Genomic DNA, 26368 nt, shown 5'->3' on the forward strand with positions numbered 1-26368 from the left:
TAGTAGCCACCATGCAAAAGTAGAGATGGGGGAAGAGAGAAGTTTTATCTACTGTTGGAACACAACTTCTTTCCTGTGCCTTGCAGAAGGGAAGTGGGCTTGCTCTCCAGGGTCACAGCTTTCCTCCACGTTGTTCAGTGCTGCTGGCCACAGGGAGCTCGGGATGAAGAAGGCAAGTTAGGCAACTCTTCTTTAACTGGCAGCTAAGCTTCCAGTAAAGAACTAGGCACAAGTTTTGAATATTATTACCTCTACAATAGGGTAATAATTCTACAAGAAGAACTACATTCAGCAGACATAGTCCCAGCAGACACTGCTACCTAAAGTATTCTGAGATTGCAACATGCGTAGAGTCCAGGCAGCAAGAGATATCTCAATCCAGTGTGGGGAATTTAAAAGAATGTTTCCTCCTTAGCAACAGTATCTGTGCTGCAACCGGATCCTCCCTGGCAGACTAGACAGCTGTGCATTAGATAGAAATTTTTGGTAAATTGTTTCAAAAGGCTGAGCCCATGCATCACATAAGGCAGATAATGTATATCTCGAATCTCTGGAACCAAGTAGAGTTTAGCAGTGCTGGGATTTACCTTTTGTTTATCAGAAAAACCTGTTCTTGGAGGAAAACAAATGAGTGCTGGAGCATCAGATAATGGCTGTTTCTGCAGTTACTATCAATGGATAGAATGATATGCCAAGAATCATTATTTGCTGCAATCTGGTCATTTGCTCAGAGCTAAATACAAGTATGATAAGATGTGGCTTGTGTCCCAGTGAGTTTGTTATCTAATTCAGAAGCACAGTATGTGGGGAGACGGCCAGTCTGGAATGCATTGAAAGTAAAACATTGTCTATGGTTGCCTGAAATCTTTTCCTGTATGGCACTAGCAGCTACCTTTAAACTCCTCTCCACAAATAATATTGCTATAAAAAAAAAGAAATCCCTTCTCACTTGAGGTTCAGACTGTTTGATATGAGGAGTGAGCATATATAGTTATTCTTTGTTTATAAAAGGCCTTTATCAGCCTTCATAAAAAGAACCAAAACCAACACACTCCTCCTGCAGTGAGATTTATCTTCTACCATGCTCTCACCAGTGGCTGAGTGCTACCTACTGTGGTCCTTAAAGTATTTCTGATGGGCTTCAATGGAAAGAGGCACTATCACTTCACAGAATTGTGTCTTGAATTTCAGTCACGTACAATATACTGTTTTGCAGGTAGTCTACCTTCTAATCATACAGCTGACCAGATAAGTTGTACTACACAGATCCCTTTTACAGAAAGCTTCTCAGTTCAGCTCACTGTTAGAATAAGTTTGCTCCTTGCTCTTGGGGAGCAGTAATCAGAAAGGACAAAAAGCAACATGTACCAAAAGAAACCCGGTAAATATATTTTTCATGGTGTAAAGGAAAATAGACAGTACAGCCAGCTGAAGTAAAAGCTTTTGGAGCGAATGGAAATGTGATCCCTCACCCACCAGCATAAAGGAAAAGATAATGGCTTGCATATCTATCCAGAGTAGGTTTCATTGTTTGGCTCTCAATGCACTTTTAGCACTTCTAATACCATCAGTGAGCTTCTTCTTTCTAACAGCCCCAGACACAGAAAGTGGTCTTTTCATTCAGGAATCTCTCTCCAGGGAAGGCAGGCAGCTTTCTTTTTGTGAGCATTAAGTGTTTTAATGAGGTAAAAAGAGAAGCAGACATAGAGGATGAGTGGCTCTGCCCAGCTCCCAGACCCTGGTAAGCCAGAGGCAGAGCACACAGAGAAAAAAATATTCTGCACTTACAGCACACATTTTGTGGCTCCTTTATTTGCAAGGGCTGTCTCAAAGCAGCCTTAAGAGTTTTGTCTCCAGCCAGTGGAGCTATGGCAGATGAGGCTAGCAAGTGTAAGCTGAGCAGTACCTCTAAATAAATATGATTTTATTCCGCCAGGACTCTTTAACCTGTTGTATTTGTTGAACATGGCAACAGCTGTAATATTATTAGATAAAGCAAGACAGATCAGCTTCTTGTAAGCAAGAGTCTGTATTCTATTGACTCTGTAAAGTGAAGGGGAAAAAAAGAAAAAAAAAAAGGTGTAAACCACACTGGTTCAATCCACTCAGCTGTGACAGGTTTGCAATGTCTCAGACATGCTGCAGCACATCAGATGTGAAACTTCAGTAGCGTTACAATCAGTTTTATTGCAACTGTCCATCGAGTAGCAAAGCATTAAGGATAAAATAGTACCAGATAAACTGTTTATTCTGTGTAAATGCCCTAATCATAACCTATTAAAACCAGATTTCTGCACATCTAACTTTTATATTACGCTTTTGAAACCCTGTAAATTTTTTTGCCAGTTTAAATGACAATAAAAGGCAGGGAAGAAAGAATTAAATATTCTGTAAAGCTTTACTGTATTTTTAGATTGCTTGTGCTAGGCTAGGGACAAGGTAGATAGACTTCTCAGAGAAAGCACTTGAGATCTAGACTGAGAAGTGGTGCTTTATCAGCAGTAAAAATACAACTGGTAATACATGGATTTTTTCATAATCTAGAAAATAATGTGATATATAAGGACCACTTGTATTTAAATAACATCATTTTAAAAGAACTGTAGCACAATGACTTTCAGAAGGTGGCTGATAGGTCACCTAATGCTCACCTCCCCATCACACAACATTCATACTTGTTACATACATATGCACAACATCCCTTTTTTTCACCTGCAGCAGTGCAGTGTCTGCATGTGCCTGATACCCTGTGCAGGCAAACCCCTGCAGACAGTGCTTCTGTGTGGCCAGGTTGTTTATGGGCTATTCCCTACTATATAATGGCTGTACATCCTGCACCGATGAGATAGGCAGGGTGAAAAGGAACCACTGCAAAGCTGCTATCAGGATGCACAGAAATTAAGTCCCAGCTGCACAGATAATGAGAAAATGGCCTACCAGAAAGAGACATTTAATTGTATCTGTCTTGACAAGCCATTTATTTCTTTGCTGTGCTAATGCTGAGCCAACAAAGAATAACAATATTGTTTCTGGATCCTATCATAATTTGTAACAATTGCTGGCAATTACAAAACTACTTTTAAAGAGTACAGTGTCAAACTACCAGAGAGACATATTTTGCAGTCATATTTTCAAATGTTGAGGGAGAGTTTTTCAGAAGAAGGGATTTTACAGGCCCAGAGGTTTGTCTCCATAGCAGCCTAACAAAAGATGTTAATCTCTGCTTTTTGTTCGCTGGCTTTCATATTCAAACAGACTTTTCATAAATGAAATGCATTGCAAGGCTTTTTCCTATATGAAAAGGATTTTTATGCTGAATTTGGTGAACTTTTTATTTGATGTCATCTGAATGTTGCTCATGTAACTGGGAGGAATGATGATCTGCCAGTGTGGTGACAAATGGCCAGTAGATGGAGGGAGCACACTGTGACAGAAACAACCAGAGCCTGCAGAATTTACTAAACCAAGGCTCCAGTCGTGTAGGAGATGATTAGCTGGGACAAGACAAATTGTCACACAGACTCCCTGTCCGTGTGATGCTCCTAATCCACCTTGGCCTGATTCTTTTCCCCAGCCCTGATCCCACCCCCACCAAAGCTGTGAATGGGCTCCTGAAGACTTGATAATCACACCCCAGTGATGCTTATAGGTCCTTAAATGTGTTCCCTTCTTTTGATCATAGCACCAGTGGAACATACAAGATTTACAAAGGTGAGCAATTAGGAAAGAGATCAGTGCCTCAAACAGGGTGCCCTCTGTGAGATCAGGTAAAACCAGATGCTGGGATAGGGATCACTTTGGAGTGCATCCAGCTGGACCAGGGCATGCAGCAGTGTCCTTTACACCATGTGTCATCTTAGGTAGGGACTAAGTTAAACTTTGGTAGAGTAGTAACTGAGAGATGGCCAGGAGAGCTGAACAGCCACTCCTGAGCCATCTGTTTGCTGACGTGCAGGAAGACCCATGAACCACATCATACAGTTACCTGCTGCTCTTCCAAGGATGGCAAACAGAAATCTGGCAGCTTCAATCAACGCATTTCACAGAACAGGGGACAGAGCCCACAGTCCTTTGTGATGTGGTTTTCTGTGTGAGCAGCCTGATTATTTTTTTTTCCTAGACTGGAGGAAGAGGAAATGGTGATGGTCCTGCACTACAGCCAGTCTCTAATGCTAGTGTCAGCCCCCAGAAAGGCCAGTGGCTACCTGAGCTAGTTGTGTGGGAGTTTGCTTTGGAAAGGTGTCAGAGAACGGCTTGGGAAGGAAGAACTGCAAGAGGAGGACCCTGAGCTGCCTGGGGTAAGTGTTCCCTGCCACATTTGTTCTTCTCTTTGCTGCTGTTACTACAGGGAAGCTGCAGCACACAGAGAAGGGGTACCTGGGCCAAAACCTATACAATTTCTTTGTACTGAGAAGTTTAGTTTTTATAAGAGTTTAGTTTTAATAAGAGGAGTTCACAATTACATTTCCTTGCCTACTATCATATGATCCACATAAATTATGCACAGCAGAAGAAAAATTAAAAGTCTTAGTGAGCATGTCATGAAATTTTAAAAAGAGAAACAGAATCAGATCTAAGATTAAAGTGTTGTAATTGTAGAAACCTTTTTCAGCATAACTTTTCCTTGGAACTCTGGCACGAATGATGGCTTTACATGAATTAGCTGATCAGGCTATTGAACCAAATAATCTGGGCTATAAATCTTGTTGCTGTATTATGTAGGAAAATCCCTCAATAATTTCTCCCAGTGTCATCTATTTGCATTATATTACTCAGAGACTATAAGGTTTTAATAAACAGTAGAAAAAGTGAAGTCATGCAAGATTCTTTCAGTACTGCCATATGTTTTTTGCAAAAGAAAAAACAAAAAGTAAAGGGAAAAACCCCCAAACAATCAATGGACACAGAAACTCACAATTCCATTCTGTACACTGAAGCCCAGCTGGTATTTCAAGTCTGGCCGTTTTATGAGGACAGTAGTAACAGGAGGACAGCTGACAATGTTCAGTTTGACTTGTGTCTGATTCTTGAGTCCCTGTAAGATATTCCAAAAGTCAGTATTTCTGAAATGAATCTTACTGTGCCCTCATCTGTGATTTCCTAATTGCAAGAGTGTTAAGCAGAGATCAGAGAAAGAACTGTAAGAGTTAACAGAAATTTGTTGTTAACTTAGATATACATTTCTCTTATTTATTTCCCAAGATATTTGGCTCAACAAAACATTAAAATTTTGCCTTTAGTTACTAAAGAAATTTAAACAAATCTTTCAGTAAAAACCAAAACTGACTACTGCTTGCCCTTTTCTAGCATCTGGCTAATTAAGCTCCTGCTTCTGCTGCTCTTCATAAATCTGCACAGACATCAGATTTAGTCTCCATGACTAAAGATAATGCATTCTGAGATTCCATTGTGTCTGCAGAATCTTCATCTACTCACTCGATCTGTCCTGCAGTCTGCCAGCCTCCCTCCATTTTATCTGCGTGGAGCCAAAAATACATAGGAGATTTTAATCCTCATATTTTATTCTGGAGGCTGTGAGGAAGCCTGAAACTTTGAAGATAGCTGAGTAACTTAATTTAGGCAAGTTTTTCAGACCTGGTCTCATTTGTTAGAGCCCAGTAATAAAGCTGCAGTTATGTTCTCCAGCCCTAAATTTCTGTGCATTATCACTCCCGAATCTCTAATTCTGCTTTTTGTTAATGACAGATTACTGGGGTTTTTTTGCAGTGATATGAAAAATTGTATCTGCTGGAAATCTACAGGACCCACTTGTCAGAAGATTACATCTCTGTTGGCTTACAATCTACAGCATAGAGTTGTAAGTTTGGGGTACCTTTATGATCCCTTGGCATGTTGCAAGAGGTAGACCAACTAAACTGGTACCATTAATGGACATAATTTGGTCTCCAATGCTTAGTTTTCCTGAACGGGCTGCAGGGCCTCCATTCATCATGTTGGCCAGGATAACGGTGGGTAGAATGGATCCCCATCCAGATTCCACAATCACTACCCCAAGAATTTCTCCCTTCTGTTTTTCTAGCTGGAGCTGCAATTAAAAAGGAAAAACATTTTTTTTGCTTTGATTCATCTGACTTTGAGCATGAGTATCTCAGTTGTTCCTGAATAACATCTACAAATCACAAACCAAATTCTGTTCTTTGCCATTAGGTAGTAGCATGACTTCTGTGTTAAGTGTGTAACACACAGCTGTTTGTTTTCAGGGGCATCCTCCACTTGTTTGGTGAAGGTCATAGAGGTCTAATAAGCAAAACACTAACACATGGTTAACTCTGTAGAACATGGTGGAACTGGATGCCAAGGGAATGAATGCTAAGGAAGTTTCTGTCTGCAGAACCTGGCAGCCAAAGGGGGAGGCTCTAACATTTTGTAGCTAAGGCAGTGCCTGCAACACAGGCTTTGTTCAGCTCCACTCCTGCCATTACTGCTCAGGTTGTCTCTGGATCTCAGAGCTTGTCTGTCCTTCTTTTCAGGCAAGGATTTCTTGATGATTATTAACATTATTATTATTAATATTGTTAATTATTGACTATACCCGTGCCTAGCATGTTAATGTAAGACCCCTGATGTAACATAAATGATGCCTTCTCCTGAACTGTCGATAACCACAGCACAGCTAGCACCTACGGAAGTGGAGCAAGAGTTTAAGTAGAAAACATGCTCTTGAAGCAAATACATTTGCTTCAAGAAATTTATTTTCTTTCAAATGTGAAGATTATTTTCTTTGAAATGTGGAAGAACAGGGAACACTGATGGCCAGCTGACTTCTGCTGAGGTTATCTATTGCAGAATGCCACAACTCTGTCACCTCTTTCTGTATCAGTACTTTGGTGAAACATAAAATCACCTGCACTGTGTACTGTGAATAGCACAGAGATTATCTATGTCAGATGTAAATGTACTTTATTCCTGTTCTAATCAATGGAAACAGAAAGACCCTGAACATGAAAACAAGAAATCCTAATAACCCATAAAGCTGGTTTTAATACACAGGGCTGATGAAGGACGCATCTTGAAATTGTAACATCATCCTTATAAATGCCAAAAGATATTTCTGAGAACTACATTCCTCTGAAAAAAAATGGATCAATCTGAAATGAAAATCCAAAACTAGTTTACCTCTTTGCAGTTTTCTGAATTGGAGAAGTGTATGAGATCATCATTGTACATCTCTTGGGTATTGATGATGTCACTGTATTCTTTCTGACTCAGATCCTCTGGGTTAATTCCATTGGCTCTTAAAAACTCTTGGTAAGCCACACTGAAAGCCTGACCAATAGACTGAGCTATGAGCTGTGCCTAGAATGTAGAACAAAGCACAGCTCAGAGAATGGACAGATTAACAGTTTACCAATGAAACCACAAGAAACCAGGAGAGAGATTGGATTTTAAGACAGAATCAAAATAAGGATCATGCAAAGTTTCTGCATTAGCATGGAAATAAAGTCACTTCAAGGTCTGTTGTACCGAAAGAACCCATTACATCCAAAATCAAATTGCAAACTGCATTAAAATACCCTGCTGCTCTCCTCCCCTCAGTACATTTCAGCAGCAAGCAGCCATATGCTGCTCACGTACCCGTTCCAATAAACACTGGAGAGTCCTGGCTTCGGACCAACATGGAACAGAGCTGATGGAAAAGAGTGCCATGAGCCCTGCTTCTGAACACAGTCTGTCTGTAGGGGTGAGGAGAGAAGGGATGCTCTGCTTGCACAGGCCTTCACAGACGTGTGCACTGATGGTTTTGGTTGTAGTGTCACCTGCTGCTTCTCCACCCTGGCTTCCCAGGACTGAAAACACTGCTTCAACACAGCCATCTGCTCCCCTATTACTGCCATGATGCCTGTCCCACATTCCCAGCAAACCAGTAACACCCCTGCTTACCCACTGCACATCTAGGACAGCTATTCCCATTAACACCTCGACTAGCAATGTCAGGGATCGTTTCAGGAATGCAGCTAGAGCCATGATTAAAGCTTGCTGATGTTGAGAACACTCTTTCAAAACCCCCTATTTTTCTTAAATTTTGGAGCACTTACCTGCACATTCCACTAGATGGCAAGGGAACACAGAGAGATCAGTAAAAGGAACTTGTAGTCCACTTTTTCTACACGTGAATTATTTTTTCCCTGTTTGAGTTTACTGCAGCTCACAGGAGAATGCCATGCTGAGGTTTGTATATTTGTGGGTCATCATTTGTGGGGTCATCGGAGCATATGAGTAAATGCTGATGATATGAGAAGTTAACTGCACCTTACACTCCCTAAAAATATTACTAATCAAACCTGTATTCTGGAAATGCAACACACCTTCTTAGACAGTCAGTACATTTTAAATGCATTTTGAATGCATGGATTTTTCTGGATATTATAAATCTGTATCTTCTTACAATCTATTGATCAAGTGTTTTCTTTGATGCTAAAAGGTTGTTTCCTTATTTCATTTGTTCTGCAGTACACAAAAGCACCAATCTGCTTGACATAAAAATTACTTTAGAAAATTAAGAACATAAGTAGGCTAGCCAGTCACAAGTTGTTTTTTTATATTTTAAAGCATGTTTTCAAGTCTTACCTCTATACTAAGAGGTTTGTACAGAATCACAGAATATGCTGATCCCCTTAGGATCAAGTCCAACTCCTGGCTCTGCACAGGACATTCCCAAAATTCCACCCTGTGCCTGAGACCATTGTCTGAATGCTTCTTGAACTGGGTTAGGCTTGGCGCTGTGGCCACTGCCTTGGGTAGTATGGTGGTAGTACAGAAGTCACTCAGGGCATTTTCATGTCATTCCATTATTAAAGTTTTATCACCAGTCCTTACAGGATCCTTCTGATCTCCATTGCCACTGCTTTCTCTGTAATTCATCCTCTGCTTTTGCCTTCATTCTACATTCTTAAAACAAACATCTCCAGATGTCACACTCTATTCTATTGCTGCCAGTAACAGCCAGTTCTCACATCTTAATTTCATCTCTGTCTCTGAGGTCTTGTGAATGTTTATGAAAGTCTCCATCATTATGCACAGCTTAGAGATAATTAAGTTGCTTGAAAAGGTCACCCAAGCAAAGCTGTGACAGAGCTGAGCTTACTCAGTCTCGGAACAACCCCAGTCTAGCACTCTAACATTTAGACAATGCCATTTCTCCTTCACAGGCTTAATTGCTTTAAAATAATGAAAATGGATTACTTAGCTCAAAAATATATGCAACCTCTGAGTTATGACTGTCTGACCCAAAGATCTCCATTATTTTTTAATCGGTATGACAGAAATTATATCTAGAGTTATTCCTATAATAACAGTGATGTTTAGTTCTGCCTCTTACTGTCAAGTTAGAAACAGACAACAAATTCTGCTTTTTCTGTTTTACTGGCTTGGTATATTTTTCCATAAATGTTTTAGGTTGGAGTCCCCTGCTCTGCCACTTCAGATACAAGTACCTATTTCACTACAAACCCAAACCTGGATATACAACGGCAGTAAAGGAAGGTCATCTTCCTTTGTCACAAGAGGTATGGAATGGCACATCGGCACTTTTCACAACAGTGAAACAGGACGTACAGCAGAGATGTACAGAACTCTATGGGTCTATATAAAAATTCTAATCCATAATCTTTGTTAGGGATGAAAAAAGAGAACTGAAAAATAAACAGCTGAATGTGTTCCTAAACACCAAAGGATCAAGAGAGTATGTTTGAGAGTATGTTTGAAAGTATGTACAACTACAGGTCAGTAGTCACAGGGAACCAGGACTGGGTAGAGGGCAGCCTTGTGCCAAGGCAGTAGATGTTCTCAGGAACTTGGCTTCAGTTAGAAAGAGGTCCAGAATGGTTCCACCTCATTCCAAGTGTCTGGAGGCACATATGTGTCATTTTGTGCCAACCCACTGGACTACAGGATGTGACAATCCAGGATGAATGATCAGTTTGATATCCCACAGGTTAATTTTGCCCATGAATGGCCATTGACTTCAGAGATCTCTACATGACCTATGTTGTTTAAATAAATTGATTCCATTTACTTACATCCTCTGACTCAAAGACATGGCAGATCATTTTGTACTGTTTCTTTCCCTCCTGGGCACCAGGAGTGGTTTCAATGCAGTCCTGGGAGGCGGATCTGGGCATGCGGCGCCGCGCCATCAGCACCACGATGTTCCCGATGTCAGCAATGTAGGAGATGGTGCGCAGCGCGTGGTCCATCATTGTTTCCTGCACAAAGCAAGGACAAACAAAGCCGTTCCCCATGCCTGCTGCTCTCCTACAAATACTGCAGCTCCCCTCTCCTTGACAGCCTGCTGCTTGAGAAAGACAGAAGCTACAGAAGCACTTCCTATGGGCCCAGACCGGATATTCCCTCGGCAATAGATGGGCCCCAACTCCCAATGGAAGCAGAGTGGCTGTTCAAGACATTGGCTTCAATGGAAGTGTTGCCTGAGCAAATACAGCATGGTGACTACTGTAAAGCAAGAATGAAGAGCTGTGCTACTGTTTTGTATATATTTTCATGCTGTTGGAAAATTATGTTATTTCTTTACACATTTTGCCATTGTAAAGATGAACTGTTCTTAAACAGAAAAGGCACATCTGAAAACTGCTTCTAGCTGGGGTCACCAGTCAGTTTGGAGTTTTTCCAGGATTTTATCTATTGCTCAAACTAGAAACAACCAGAAGCATAATAGTTTTACTGATCAAACTAGTTGAGGATGTGTCCTGACCATCTCTGTCCCTCATCCTGAACAGCTAAAAGCATCCACCAAATTCTGTCTGAATTGGAACAAAAAAATGTGGTATGAGATAGTTCACAATTTTAGTAATTTATATAAGCAGCAGCATTCTTTATATAAACAGCTTGGCACTAGTTTAGCATTAGTTGAACAATTTTCTAAGGTCTAAGGAAGAAGTATTGTTTTTCAAGTCAACAAAAGTAATTGTTCTAAGAATTTCAGTACAATTTAACTTGTCAGAGAAAACTATAAATTATCATTGTTTCTTAGAACCACTTGTCTTGCTGAAGATAATCACTACCCCTAAAATTACTGTAATGATTCTTCTCAGGCTTGAAGTAATGCTTATCCCTAACCTACAAAAAGTAATGATGGTTAAGAGGTGGTTTGGGGAGTGTCTCTAAGGGCTGTGGGTACTCAGGAGGATTTACAGCACTTCTGTCAGAATGGAGAAATGTTTTATAATGGACATCTCTCAGCAGGATGTTGGGAGCTCTGCAGAGATAATTGCTTTTCAGCAGTGTGCACCAAGTATTGTATAAGGGTGTAATCATACATGTAGTGTGCACAAGAGTGAATGCACTGGGAAAATGAAGGCATTTAATCTCACCTGCCAAGAAAGGCTTTCTGCCCATATCATCACATAGAGGTTACTCAAAGGGTTTGGGTTTTTTTTTTTTTATCTCTTGTATGGGTGAAAGCAATCATTCCCCCCACCCCTCCCATATTTTTCCTGTCTAATGCACTTACAATTAGGAATAAGGCAAATACTATCTAGTGACTGTAAACATGTGTTTATTTTCTACTTACTTTTTCCTTTCTCACTCCATATTCCATTATACTTTGTCTTCCATTACCAATATCTCTTTTTCACCGCCTCCTTTATTACTTTCCCATAAATCCCTCCACCTCTGCCCATTTGCCTCCCTATTCTTTCCCTTATCCCTTTTCTAGTCCTGTCCATTCCATCCTTACTATCCTTAGATTTGTCCTTAGAAATTCAGCCTCTCTCAGCCTTTTCTGAAACCACTGTTCTCTTCTCCTGTCTAGATCGCCCTTTCTCAGATTCTTCTCCATGCAATTCTTTTAGAATCTTGTTTGTTGCTTCTCTTGAAACCCAAAGAACAGCTGAAGGAGAAAACCTAAGCATTCCTCCAAGCTTTAAAGTGCTGTAGTCCCGTGGGAGTGTGAATTAGACAGCCTAATGAGTCAGGCGATTTTATGGAGCCAATCACGCACCAGAGGCTCTGCACATACACATTTGCGAGCTCTACATCTTTATTTTTCTTTCCTCATTTTCCCAGTTGCTGCACTCCCAGCTTCTCTTCACTGACTGAGCAAGAAGCTGGGAGAGGTTCTGCTAGTTTGCGGCACTGAGTGCAACTCCACAAAGCTGTGGCACAGGGAAGAATTCCTCTCCTGTCAACAAGGCACATGGCCAACCCTAAGGCTGCTCCTACTGCGTCCCTACTACACAGGTGCTCGACTTGGGCTGAACGTATTCAGCAAGTAAATGCATAAGCAACTAAAAAGTGGCAGGGGTGCCATTTCCTAGTGCTGCTGAGGGCAACAGAATCACCACTGCTGGCTCTCTTCCAGCCTGGGAATACACCTGACTGGTGCTGCTCAGCATTTTGAACCTTGCTGCGTGTTATTTTTCTGAATGGGAATTTTACATTTTCATTCAGCTGTTACCTCACGTGAGCTATACAACACTACAGATGGGTTAAAACCCATGGCACACGCATAAATAGGGTTTATGTAATTGATAAAGCCATGGAAGTACAGATTGTCTCTGCCAGCTGCCACCCCAGCTGAAATAGACCCATGGTAATTACGCCAGTCAGGAACTTCACTAGCAGTGAAAAGTGTTACCAAGCCAAAAATGCTAAAAGTCATGGACATAATTCTGTTACAGCTCTCTGAAAGACACACTGTAAAAAAACCCCAAACAAAACCAAACCAACAAATAAAAAACACCACCAAAACCCCAGGGCAAGCCCTAGAGAGCCTGGAATTAGAACAATTTCCACTATTACTATTTTCATCTGGTTGAACAGCTCAGATATGACACCATTCATCATGGAGCATTGCATTTTGCATCACTACAAATCTCAGGGGATCAGCAGAGTAAGATGACAGTTCCTTTGACAGTGTTTATGGACTACTTCAAAAGACCTTCCCTTTTTATTTTTAAAAGGATTGGTATTCAGCTGAAATGTTGAACTATTTAAAGTAAGAAGAGTAACTTCCACCAAGACTAGTCCTTACTCAGCGAAGAGACCGTACCTATTAACTGCCGTACATTCAATCTACAAACTGTAGCTGTTCATTTATCAATAACTGTCTGTAGTCATCTTTACATTGATGATTATGAGCATTTTATTTTCTGCTAATGCAAAAAGTAGTTATCAGCTTTGATAACATAATCTCTGGATGATGCATGTTTACCATGAGGTCAAAAAAAGGCTGAGCCATAACCAATAGTGGTATTGCTTATGGTGGATGAAATGCAGTTTCAGGATGATTTATGGATGGCAGGTTCTAAATATTGCTGCCCATGTTAAGATGGGCTGTTCCACTCGTCTGGTGCATCTCTTGGGAGTTCTAGTGGCATGTTAAGGATATCTGCTTATATTAAAAGAAAAATAATCCTTTTCCTGGACATACTGTCATTACCCTCAGATTAAAGGATAGTAATGTTCTCCTAAATTTCAGGAAGAAGAAGGTGCTTCATAGTTTCCACTGTTAAAAAACCAAATTATATAACAATTAAAACCAAAACCCTAAATGTAGAGTGCTACATTTATCTTTGCTTAAGTGTCTCCTATCGTTTCAGCTCATTTATTCATTTAGCCATATTTCTGAACTCTGATCTGATACACCAATTTTCAAGTTCAATAACCATTTTCTCTTGTTTGTGAAAATATTGAACAGTACTACACTAGAGAAACATGCTTGTGAGTCTCCCTCTGCTTTCTCTTTACATTGCCACACAGATAGCAATATATCAGACATAACACCATTCTGAAGTTATTAAGCCTGCTTCTATCTCTTTCATCTAGATCATATAATCTAGAAAATATATGATACTAAAGCCTTATTTAAGTGAAGAGATGACGTGCTGCTTCTGTGCCATGGACAAATATATTCCGAAACAGAAGAAAACGATTGATTTGACATTATTTACTTCTGACAAAACGTTGTTAAAATTGCCCTTTTCAATGCCTCTCATTAGAATGAAAATTTGAAGACTTTCTGTAAGTATGATCAAAGTTAAGAGATCTTCTGAGATTACTAGAAATTATATGTATTTAGTTGTAAATTCCTCAAAAACTCCTTTTTATGAAGATCACCTCTTGTTGAACATACAAGCATTCCTAGAAGATGAGGCTGATCATTGCTGTGGTCTCCAGATGCTGCTTTTATATCAATAGTTAAGAACTTACCTTAGGCAAGAGGATGGCAATTTATGGAAAAAAATTGAGATTAATTGTTAAAAATGGAAAGATATGAATGGCTAAGTCTAAGCAGAAAATGACTTCCCTGTTGGACTGTAAATCTGGGTTCTGAAACTGTTCCAGAGGAATGGTGTGCATGCGTTCTGAAAGGCTTTTGAATCTTTTTTTAAATTGAATTATAGCTCAATTATAGCAACATGCAGACATCTTCCAACACATTAAATAAGCAAAACTGGTGTTAGTCTTACTGTAGTGGCAATTTTTAGAACAATAGGAGCTCTTTCTGAATACTCAGTACCTGAATTTATCCAAGTTCAGTAGTGTCCCACTAATCGTGTAAGAGCATGGTCTAACTCAACATTATTCTCAAAGAGTTTAAATCCAACTTACCTGTGTGTCTGCATTTAAAACTTTGATTCTCTGTGTGGAGATGAACAGATCCACTTCAGTCAAGGCCTGGGAATCTCCCTCTGAAGTCTAAAAGACAGATACTTTGTTACAATGGGATTTTTAATTTTCTTTTCAGAATGACAAATTCACTGACTGCTTCAAGCATAATGTGATGTGAGGCAACTGCACTTTAAACCACTACAGAGATGGCTATTCAAAGGTGTTTCTAAAGACATGCAAAGAGTACATTTATTGCATAGACAGAGTGAAGCCTACTCTGATTTTCTGGGTAAGAGGGAATTTGGAGTCCGTGGGACTGACAGCTCAAATATTAAAATTCTCTGTTTATAGCCAAAACAGGAGAAAAAGTATGGCTGTTTTTTCCTCACTTTCTCACTGATGCACTTCAGTACTTGAGGCACCAGACTTAAAAAAGTAGGAGAACTGAGAAAGTGACTTAGGCCCCATCAGCTGTTTAGCCCTTGCTGCTTTCAGTGAGCTCACCAAAAAAAGTGCAAACTGATGCTCAGTACTGTGGTGGGGTTTAGGACTTTTTTTTTATAGCTTTTTTGGTTTTTTCCTAGAAAATAAAGAACTGAGCACTGAACTAATGTTTCTGTCATATCACAGAAAGACATCAGGTGACTTTTAGACCACAACTTCTGAGCACTGCTCACTAGGGAAACACTTCCATACCCCATCAGAGGGCACGGTCACAGAGTAAGAGGGATTACAGTGCAATGCCACACTCCAAAGTGTGAGTCCTGGCTCTGTCCACCTGAGAAAGCAGGAGACGAGGTGGCAAAGCAGCTGCTACCTCTCACTGAAGCGTTGTCCAAGAGCTGCCATAATTCTCTAGTCCAGCAGGAACATATGTGGTCCTCCAGGCTGCTTGGCCACACAGCACCACTGCAACGGGTACCGAGCAGCACCTGTGGCAGCGGCCTCAGAATGAAATGGCCACAGATTGTCTCAGCCTGGGCTAAAGCCAGGCACCAGTCTCCAGGTCAGACACCGGCTCATGATGAGAATGATGTATTTTCTATTCTTTTTTGGAGTTATAAAGGCTTAGCTATGCCTACAATTCATTCGGATTAATTTTATTTGAATTATCTTACAGCAAAATACAAAGCAAGCACATACTTTGGCAGAGACTACTTGTATTGCTTCCATCCTTTTGGTGATATTTTTGTCAACTGTATTTAGTTATCTGAAATATTGTTTTTAACTGAGTGCAATGTTTCCTGTATGAATTGTTCCAGCTACTATGTGGTGAATTTATTTTGGTTTTAAATGTCAACAATAATTTAATAAATATACAGTAAGTCACAAGCACAGGAAATACATACATCTTACTGCTTTGGTTAGTAAAATCAAAATAAGCATTACATTCAAAAAAAACCATCTCCCAGATAACAATGGCTGTACATCTGGAGTAAACAAATCACAGGTATTCAACAGGAGAAGGGCAGCAGACAGGCACTCCAGCAAATGAACAATGAAGAAAATGAGTTCATTTTACTCCATTCACTATTCTACTGTGGACCAAAGAAGAAACCAAAATGACAACTTTATGAGGATCTGTAATGAAAGACATGACACTCCATGGAAAATAAAGACAACAAAAATGTAAGTAAACATTAGCATTCAAGAAAAACAGTTTACACACCGCTTTTTTCTTGATTTTAGCCGCCTTTTGCATCCTCTGAGGAGTAGCATAAAAAAAAGATGCAGACAGATGTACATACAGGGAAAGAGAAAAGACAGTGTGGGAAGTCAGGGAAACTTTTCGACTGTGAATCCAGACTGCTGAAAATTAAAAAATTGGGAGCAGTAGGAGAAGGATGTGCAAGAGGGAAAGATTTGTTTATACCTTATGCAGTTCTCAAGCATACTTGGATTTTATGCACATTGACAATTGATTACAAAAGAATCGGTACCAAAGTGTTGTCTGTTATCAGCTGCTCCCAACACTTATCCTGCCAAATTTACAGCAGTCAAAAATGGCAGCACATGCATCTTAAACCCAAGGTTTTCTCTCCACGCTCATCACACATCTGCATGTAACTGTTGAGCAAAACATAGCTCAAGCTCCTTGCCATGACTATCTGGAGTAGTCAAGTACCACTGACAGAGGAGGGTTGGTATTAATATACAAAAGTTTTTAGGGAGTTAATTGCAATCAACAATTACTTACTGTAGCTTGAGATATCACAATATACTAAACAGAAAGTGGAAGGTTTGGAAAGTTTAAAGAACTGGACCTTTCCTGCATTCCATTTCTTTCTAAATGCTAAATCAATCATCAGTCATGACAATCTCTTGTAAGTGGCCTTTCCAAACTATTTCCTTCAAAACCATGCAATTCTTAGCAATTAATATTTCATTGACTATGCACATACTTTTTCTCCTAGCATAAAATCTGCCACTAACTATGTGTTTATTCAGATGAGGTATTTACAGCAAAGGCACAGTAACTTCTAAAATAAATATCTCCTCCTTGGATTCTTAACCAAAAAACTATTTTCTTCACACAGCTCTATGAAGCAGTCTGCGGTATAATATTTAAAAGACGTTGTTCACTGTAAATAACACCAAATCCAAACACAATAGTAATGAATATTCTTGTCCTAAAAAATAATAATGTAAGTAATAATATTGAGACTAATTTTCTCAATTTATAGTAAGTTAAAGGAAGTAATAACAAAAGGGTAAAACCACAGTCAAACAAATATCTCGTGCTTTGCCACTGGAATATTTTCTAATTGCAATCTGCAATTTGTCTTTCATAGTTGAATTTGTTGTACAGCTTCCAAAAAATTTTGAATAGACTCTGGAATAATTTATATTTTGCTGTATGTATTTTTACAGCAAGCACTGGAAGCTAATGGTATTTACAGTACTGATCTGTACTTACCCAAGTGCACCTCAGCAGAGGTTTGAGGCTGCGGATCTTGCACCATTCAGGGATCAGCTGTCAAGGGATCAGAGAGAGTATTCTACAGCCCATAAACATCCCCTACCTTGACACGACTCACTGCCTCCTGGGCCTGCATCATTCTGATGTTTTTGGAAGGGTTGCGCTCAGACAGCAGCTGTGTGGAGCCCAGGTAATTGGCTGCAAAGATGATTCCATCAATGAGGTCCTCAGGTTCACAAGGTCCTGGAACTGACAGGAGACGTTTACAGTTACAGCCTCTCAAAGGAGTGGGGAGATGAGAAATTGAATAAGGGATATTGAGGCTTGAACAACCTTTCTAATGCTAGGACTGTGTTCACCATCCTCTTTGTTCAGCTGTTAAGCTTTACATCCAACTTGATTAGATCAACAGTAAAGAAAAGTCATTCCAGAGTTTGGCTGAAATCTCTTGATGGCGAACATCTTTTATTCCTCAACAGTTTTATAAAAGAAATGTGCTTTGAGCAAGATCAACTTGCCCACCTTTTAATGCATTTTTTTTTAGTATAAAAATCTGGTGTGAGGATAAAAAGGGGAATGTTAATTTAAAAAAAAAGTTTGTTGTTCAGTGTTCAATTTATTTATAATCAAGTCAATGTGGAAGATTATTATGTGGAAAAGAAAAAAATATATGGGATGCTATGCTGATTAAATGTACTGAAATAGTAGTTTGCACATTTATCTTTTAGTGAGCTTTCCTATCCTTCATTTTCCTATTCTAATTTAGCAAAAGTCTTCCACCAGAATATAAACATGATTAAAAGAAGTGACTTTCCTCTTTAAGCAGTGTTGCTGACACTTATTCATCCCTGCAGATCTCAAATCCACCTGCCAGAAATCTCAACCCCCAGCAAAAACCCACAGTCTTTGTAATTCAGTACTCAAGGTATATGAATACACAGATATATATTTATACCAATCCTGTACTCTTCAGAGACCTGAGATTAACTAACAGTGCTCACACAAATTGGAGTTACTTGGTTTGCTATCAAACACCATTGTTTTAAACTTCAAAAGGATAATTATGTACCAGAGAACACATTTTATTTAGATCACATCTGTACAAATCCAGTAACAGTTTAGATATTCATTATAACTCAGAATAGAATTCTGTGGAATTTAAAAATTTTGAAGTATTGGGAAAGTGTAAAAAAATATCTTGACAATCTCCACTGGAAGTACGAAAACCCTCAAAGAAATCCTTGAGAAGCCAGTAATTTAGAAGTCACTGAAACTCTTCATAAAGGCCAAGTCTTTCAATACCTCAAAAACCAATCCTTGTTCTTGCAGCCTTAATTCACTAAAAGAAAACAGAGAAAATGAAAATTCCACAGGAACTCTGGTCCTGTATGGCTGCTTTTCTTTGCTTACATCTTTGTACCATTAGGTTTTTCAGTGGATGGATGGTGTATTTTGTATGGTGCCATATTCATATGTCTCTTCAGGTCTAAAACTTCATCTCGTACATCTGTACTTCTTCCAGCATGAAACAAAATACTAATGTTGCATCATACTGACATCTTTCAAGGGCAGCAGAGAGGGAAATTAATTAACAATGTGAATTTAATGTTAAGTTTGCAAAACTTCATTAGATACCTGCATCAACACGCTCACTCAAAATTAAAGCAGCTTTAATTTTGTTTTCTTTCATTCACTCAGGCTAAGTAAATGAGGCTAAATTGAATCAAGATTGCTTTAACTCTGAAATAGGCTTACCCACATGTTTAAATCAGTTTAAGTAAACTCCCTTAGTAGGTAATTTAGATTAATTTCCTTGAAATGTTTTGTGTCTGAAGACAAGTAAAACTGCAATTCTCTGTGCAAATTCTCATACAATCATTATTACATCAAGCAAAATGCCCAGGGTATCTTTGGCATCTGTGTAACCCATGGATGCTACAAAGAAAACAACAATTTCTTCTCATGCCTTGGCTGTTTGGTGACAGCAATGGTGTTTTTAACTAATTTGTATGAAAAAATTCTTGAGCATGGAAATAGCCTAGGGTGTTAAGCAACTTTATAATCCTAATTTTATTTATTTGGATTCCTTAAAGACCGGGGCTTTTTTGGTTGGATGTCATCACATCATCTCTTCATAGCTTTAAAAAATTATGTTTTGCAGAATCATTATACTAGCAACAAAGTCAGCTACATAATGTATAAGTCAACAGCATGCAGAAAATGCTTACAGCAGTCGATAATACAGAACAAAAAGACCAAAAAAAAAAAAGACATGTTGGGCAGAAAACATTTCCAACATACATTTCCCATCATGAAGGCAATGTAAGCAACTGTCAGGTAAAACAAGACATCTCTTGGAAGGATGGAATAGTACTGAAAATTGCCAGGGTCAAATTAGGTCACCTGGGTGTTTTCTTCCTTATCTCTGTCTGCTTTAAATAATGCAAAAATGCAGACTTGGCTGAGGTCCCAGCTCATCAGAGCACTTAAGCATGCCCCTGACTGCAAGCATGTGTAAAGGCTTACTGATGAAGAAGGGAAGCAGGAATGGGTTTCAAATGTGAAGGTTAGTTTGATGTGAGCAAAGATTGGAATTTTATGTTGACTATTGGTGCTTAAATATTAGATAACTATTTCTGAAAAATCTAACTGCAAATTTCTGCACTTACCAAGGCAATAGAGATTACTTGGTTTTCTGCTGATCTACTAATGTAACAAGTATAAAGATATTTCTAGACTAAGCAGACTAGGTCCAAACATTTTAAAATTAACATTTGTATTCATTAAATAGTAAAAAAAGAAAACAAAAAAATTCATTAATTCAGCATAACTAGATTCATTAATCTGATAGGAATGCATTTTTACACCTATCTAAAATAATGTAAACAAGGATTCAGACAGTATTTAGAGACTGCACTCTGAGCACAGTTCAGTTTCCTCTGAACTATCACACTCCATGAAGTCCCCGAGACCGTGGGATGTGTGGCACCGCAGCAGATTTTGCATAAGGAGTAAATGGACACAGGGCGTAAGTCACCTTTCAGAATGTCCATCTACAACTTCCATTTTCTGACTGATTTCGTTGCTTCATCAAGCTTGTTACTGTGTAAGAGAGTAAGAATTATGGTGATAGGACAGAGTGCAGAAAAGCCAGAACCACTGAACATAGAAGTAATTACTACTACGAGCATGTAGTTGTACTACTACTGAAACAATTCTAACAGCAAAGGACATTTGCTCTTAGACATTTGCAAAACACATTTCCAATATTTTTGGGCCTGTTATCATTCAATATGATAGATGGTAAGTCCTTTTTTATATTCACAATGGCATATGGAAAATATTATGTATTACTAGAAACATAGATATAGCTACTGTAGTTAAGGAGTCATGCTGAAAGTGCTTTAAAACTGAATAGGAATATAACCAGAATATGGTTGTGGTATTGCTGTCAAAGCTCAGGGAACAACAGCAGCGTTAGCTGGCAGAATCTTTTCTTATGTCCAGAAGGGTCCAGTGCTTTTTGGGACTCCACATACAAATTAATAATAGAAACTGTATTTTTCTTTGAATTCAGAAAGCAGTCATGTAAGTTATCATAAGCTCCTAGTGAGGCATGTATTTATTTGTATTAGACAATGCCATATAATACCTGCAATAGAAAAAGCCTAATAGACAGCTTATCCTCACATACTGTGCCACTACAGAAAAAATCAGAGAAAGCAAAATGATTGAACTAAAAAAAGGTATTATGTAAAGGGTATCCTGACCCCTTTCCAACAGAGTAGTGAGCTGGCTGGTATGTAAAGAAAAAGATATAACCTTTTATCCCAGTAAAATTAAAATGTGTAGCTGTATCTGCAGCACTGTGAGGGAGGAATTGTCTCACCTGCTTTAAAGTTCTGTGCATGCTGGCCTTGCTTTATGCTTGTCCACTATACAATCAGCAGATACTTATTACAAAGCATCAGCTTGCTTTCTTGTCTCTGCCACCCTTGAGGAATGCATTTCAATTTACCACTATTTAGCGCCTGTTAGCCAGTACATGCCAAGTGTTCGGTGTAATGTCCCTCAGATGTCAACCTGAAGGGACAATCTTTGAACTTTCCATTTGTTCTGTTTCTTAAATTACTGAAAATAGAAAATGCTTGTCAAGATGGTGAGATCAGGGAATAAAAGAAAAATGTGTTGGACATCCTAATATTATTCTACATTGCATTAAGTTTTCCCTGAGTTGAGAATGGTATTAGAAATTAAGTTTTTTGCATCCTTTTAAAGTTTCTATTGTGTGTGTTCATGACAGATCTAAGGTATCGGATGCTTGAAAGTGTCCTACTGTCTTTTCTCACTTTATAGTTTAGACATTTTCTTTGCAGGAAGAGTGGCATGCATTTTCCCTATAAAAGTTCTTCAGCTGTCAGTGAATCAGAGAATGATCATGTTTTTCAGTACAATCCTATTTTATTTCTGTCCACCTTCTTGTGTTAATAAATTGGCTTATTTTCTTCAAACAGAATGTATGTAATAGCACTCAAAAGAGATTGAAGAAACATGTGAAAGCTTTGCTCTCCTGAACAGAGGGTTGGATTACCATTGTTCGGTCAGTTCAGGAGGACCTTTCCATTTGTGCTGACAACTGAGGTTCCCAGAGTGCAATAATGGGCCTTGAAGAATACAGTACTCTTATGTGCTCATAAATCTCCTGCTGGGGCCCACGGTTACACCCTTTTTAACCCCTTCCAGATTTGTAGCTGCTCTTCATTTTCACCTGAATCCTTCTGGGAGCTCTATCTGCTCCTCCTTTTTATCACCACTAGGCTCCCATTGCCATGGGGAGGGTGAAAATGTTAAATACTTCCATACTTCTCAGCTGTATTTTCTTGGGTTTGACTGGTTTTTAGAAGTGTGATCATTTATATATATTAAAGGATTTGCTTCCACTTTATCCTAATTTAACTATGGATGATGTCAAACTTACCATCAACAAAACTTGGAAAGGAAGACACTTTCTTTGTCTGTTGAGAAATAAAAATGGTATAGCTGTAACAAAATAACTTTCACACAATGAAGTGAATTCTTATATTTAAACAGCTGACCACTGTCACATAGCCACTGTTTAGCACACTGAACACATTACATGACAGTCATTAACCCAGCCTAACTGTTACAGAGTGCTCTGTACTTGGAGTCTCAAAGTATTTTAAGGTCCCACCAGACAAAAAAATAAGGGAGGCAGGGGGAAGACCATAAAAATGGCTTAGGAGGTAAGCTGTCAAATAAGCAATAGAAACCAGCAATTCCCAATATAATCAATTGCCTACTAGATCACACTGCCTATTAGTGATATCCCAAATTTCCAATAAGGAACATTTATTCCTTTTTGTTTTACAAAGAAGATTCTGGGTCAGTGAATTAAAAGAACTGTCCCTGACTGCTCAGTACATAGAATTACACTTAATCTTAGCTGGGGCCACAACAGTGCTCTTTTTATGCTACTGTCCCTAGTCTCAATAAACAGATACAGTCCTTCCATTCTTTGTCTTTAGCCAGCCTCCTCAGTCATTCCCATTTCCAGGAAAGAGGCTGATTTCTCCATTATGGGAAAAGGCTTTAGAAATGTGCCTCTTCGTTAATACAACAGGCTACAGGCTAAATATGTTATGGTTTTGAGATAAGAGACTTCTGCTTCTAAGTCTCAATTTCATTTCACTGTGTCTAGCCCCAAGCATAACTCATTCTGTGTTCTCAGATATCTTCTTTCCTCCAGTCTTCAGTGACAAGAGCAGGTCTGTCTATCACTGTGTCTCTTCACAGCTGACTAAGCCAGGACTGACACTGGGAGGGGGAGGGGAAGGAATGGAAGCAGAACATTATTTTTTTTGATGACACTTTTGCACTCCAATAATCCAAAAAGAGAACTTCTGAAGTGTTCTCCCTATTCTGTATGTCATCAGAAAATTTTAGGCTTGAGTACATGCCATAGACAGTTACATAAAATGAATGAGGCAGCAAAAATTCATGCGTATAGTTCAGTCTTTTCAGAGTAGGCAGATATGGTATTTATTGTCAGTTCAGGAAAAGAAACAGAGCCTAAGTCTGCGTGTGTGAGGGAGAGGACTGACAGTGTGAGGCCTGCTCTCCCTGCTGCTGCAGGAAGCCAGGCAGCACACATGGCAGCTCCAGGTACGTACCTCGGGGGGATTGTTATTGTCAAGTGGGCCATTGAGGTCTGAACGCTGCTGCTTCCTGGGCTGCTCTAAACCATTGCACATCTGCAAGAAAAAAGAAAGGATTTCAGATCCTTTTGTTTTCTGAAAAGCTTCAAAACAAAGTAGAGATTTCAGTGGAAGTCAATGGTGCAAAGATAATCAGAAAATTTTCACCAGATTAAATTTCAATAAAAATTCACAAAACATTAACATATGAGAAACTCTATTTAACATGTTCTCCATTACTTATCTGTAGTTATTTATGTACAATCAATATTCATTACTGGTACTGAAATATAATGTGATGTAGCAGTCGGAATTTCCTACTGTAATTTAGCAAATATCGGTTTCATAGAAAAATGTTAAGCTGTTTAATTATAATAAAATACGTACTTTGATGTAAATAATAGGATGTTTCAATTATCATTAAGTAGCAGTTAAAGTACTGATTTAAATTTATTTTATGTTAATGCAAATTTTTCACATGAAATTAAGTCAAATGCTAATGTGTTCAAATAAGTCAGAAAGCAAAGTCAGAATTTTCAAATGTGCTTCTTCTCAGTATTGGACAAAATCAAAACAGCCCTAATGGCCATCTCTGATCTGAAAAACAGAATTCTAGCACTTCATGTAGGATCCTGTGTTTGTGGGAGATACTTCATGGCATCTCCTTCCTTGTAGCCAACCAAATCTACAGGATACTGGCAGCAGAACCTCAGGCTTCAGAAGAAATGTAAAAGAGAAAATATAAAATCTTACACAAAGAAAATACTAAGTCTTTTAAACTACAGAACATTCCTTTTTTCCTGTTCCAGTAATGTCAGGGGCAGAATTTCTTTTCCAGACCTGACCCAAGTCACACAAAACCAGCACCCGACATGGAGAGTGCCCATGTCCCGTACATACCAAGAAAGTGAGGTTTTCATGGCTCAGATTTTCAGTGTTAGAAATCTGGAAAACCAAGGTGGTTTATGGAACAAATTTTTATGGTTTTCCCTTTTTTCTTAGTTTCTCCGTTATGTATAAAAATGAAGGCCTAAATGCCACTGCCATTGTAAATCTTCAGAAATAAAAACTTGTATCAATAATTGTGCAAATGGAAACCACTGAGGATTATTTGAAAGGGCCAGCCTGAATGTTAAATGGGAATGTAACTCCTTGGCTTCTGACCTTCAAATGCAGTATGTAGCTGCAGGCAAAGAAAGCCTTTATGTTCACCTTTAGACAAATTATTCCCCATTATGAATATTTAGTCAGCAGAACAAAATATGCTAATGAAGCAGGCACATTAGAGCTCAGTAATGACAATTGTCAGGTAAGACAACATACACAAAGCAAAGATTCACCCAAGTAGCAAGCAGGACTTTAAGAAAGAAAAGACTATACTGAGATATACCCTGACTTGGGAAACTCACCATATTGCTGCTTATAAACACTGTTCTCTTTGAGACAAGACAAATCTAATTATATTTCATGGCTAAACTAACAGGGAGCAATCTGTGTTGATGTGCACTGAAATACATTAATGAGGTAAACAAATATCTATAAGACTTTAATAAAACAAGCATAATAATCATACATTATTCCCTAAAGTAGCAGGATTTAGATCAAGTATCCTTTAAGCAGGGATTATGACATGGCCACAATGAAGATACATTAAACTGTAAACACTGACAGCAAATACTTTATGTACAACAGAACGTCAGTATTTTTAAAGCTCTGTCAGTTCTGATTACCACACACTTGACTGAACTGAAAATGCACCTGCATGTAAAGAAAGAATTGTCTGCTTTTGTAAGCATCACCTGGGTGCTGTAACATTGAAACAGGTTGCTGCCTCAAATCTGCCATCTCAATGGATTTATTCAGCCCTGGGGGTCATAATGCCAATTGTGCTCTGTGGTAATTATTGCACATTTAAATCCACACAGTCCGAATAAAAAATCTGGCTAAACATTTGGATAGCTTCTCTGTTTTGATTTATACATTTATACATTTATACATTTATACATTTATACAGAGGTTTCACATAAAAATGTCATATGATATGTGATATGTCGTGTGATTTACTGGAACTCTTATTTTCAGGATTTCAGGAATATGAAAAAAGCTGACTTGTTCCCAGTCATGTATGTATGTCAGTCAGTCTTTATGTTGTTACTGTGTACTTCCTGGTTCCAAAGAGAAGCCTAAGCAGAATTCACAATGAGTTGGGATCAATCACACCACATCTACAAGGAACATAACCAATGTTTTTTCTTACTATTTGGTGTCTGAAAATGAATTATTTTTTCCCTCAGAGTTTTGTCCATGTGTTTAGGAGCCCCAGACTAATTAGGCGGAATCTCAGGTACAAAGAATTCATCCATTTCTTTTAGACACATCTGTGCGAACATTATGTTCCACCTCTGGCTGATCCATTAACACTTTGCTATTTAAGAAGGTCGTGATGGGGAGGGAAGGGTGTCACTGTGAGCACTTCTGCAAACAAAACTGACTGTAATATCACATTACTGAGATCTTCCCAGCTTTGGAGGTAGCACAGCCCAGAGCAGCATCCCATGTAAGGGGAGCTGTGCCTCTCTCAGACTTTCTGTGCCCAACAACTGCCTGGAGAAGGAAGTACAGGGAGAAGGGCTTCCCTTTC

At 38.9% G+C, this 26368-nt stretch overlaps 2 protein-coding genes across 4 annotated transcripts in view; one reads left to right on the forward strand and one right to left on the reverse strand.

Annotated features, from left to right (window-relative positions):
- The window catches only part of FAM189A1 (family with sequence similarity 189 member A1), a 107978-nt gene extending 92054 nt beyond the window's left edge, over positions 1-15924 (forward strand). For both annotated transcript variants that reach the window (XM_048318304.1, XM_048318306.1), the window contains 3 exons: positions 4121-4298; positions 5728-5818; positions 9418-15924. The gene's annotated coding sequence lies outside the window, so the exon portion shown is untranslated. The remainder of the gene's footprint in view (positions 1-4120; positions 4299-5727; positions 5819-9417) is intronic.
- Positions 1-26368, reverse strand: part of APBA2 (amyloid beta precursor protein binding family A member 2) — a 91000-nt gene that overhangs the window by 3147 nt on the left and 61485 nt on the right. Inside the window, exons 3-11 of one of the 2 annotated variants that reach the window (XM_048318307.1) lie at positions 23704-23784; positions 22491-22527; positions 17616-17761; positions 16262-16297; positions 14593-14679; positions 10041-10226; positions 7138-7317; positions 5834-6046; positions 4916-5035 (exon numbers count right to left, since the gene is read on the reverse strand). In XM_048318307.1, coding sequence (XP_048174264.1) covers positions 4916-5035; positions 5834-6046; positions 7138-7317; positions 10041-10226; positions 14593-14679; positions 16262-16297; positions 17616-17761; positions 22491-22527; positions 23704-23784 — 1086 coding nt within the window. The remainder of the gene's footprint in view (positions 1-4915; positions 5036-5833; positions 6047-7137; positions 7318-10040; positions 10227-14592; positions 14680-16261; positions 16298-17615; positions 17762-22490; positions 22528-23703; positions 23785-26368) is intronic. The other variant, XM_048318308.1, reaches the window with a different exon arrangement.

This window comes from Corvus hawaiiensis, chromosome 13 (assembly GCF_020740725.1).
Source record: "Corvus hawaiiensis isolate bCorHaw1 chromosome 13, bCorHaw1.pri.cur, whole genome shotgun sequence".
In the NCBI taxonomy this organism is placed as follows: Eukaryota; Metazoa; Chordata; class Aves; order Passeriformes; family Corvidae; genus Corvus; species Corvus hawaiiensis.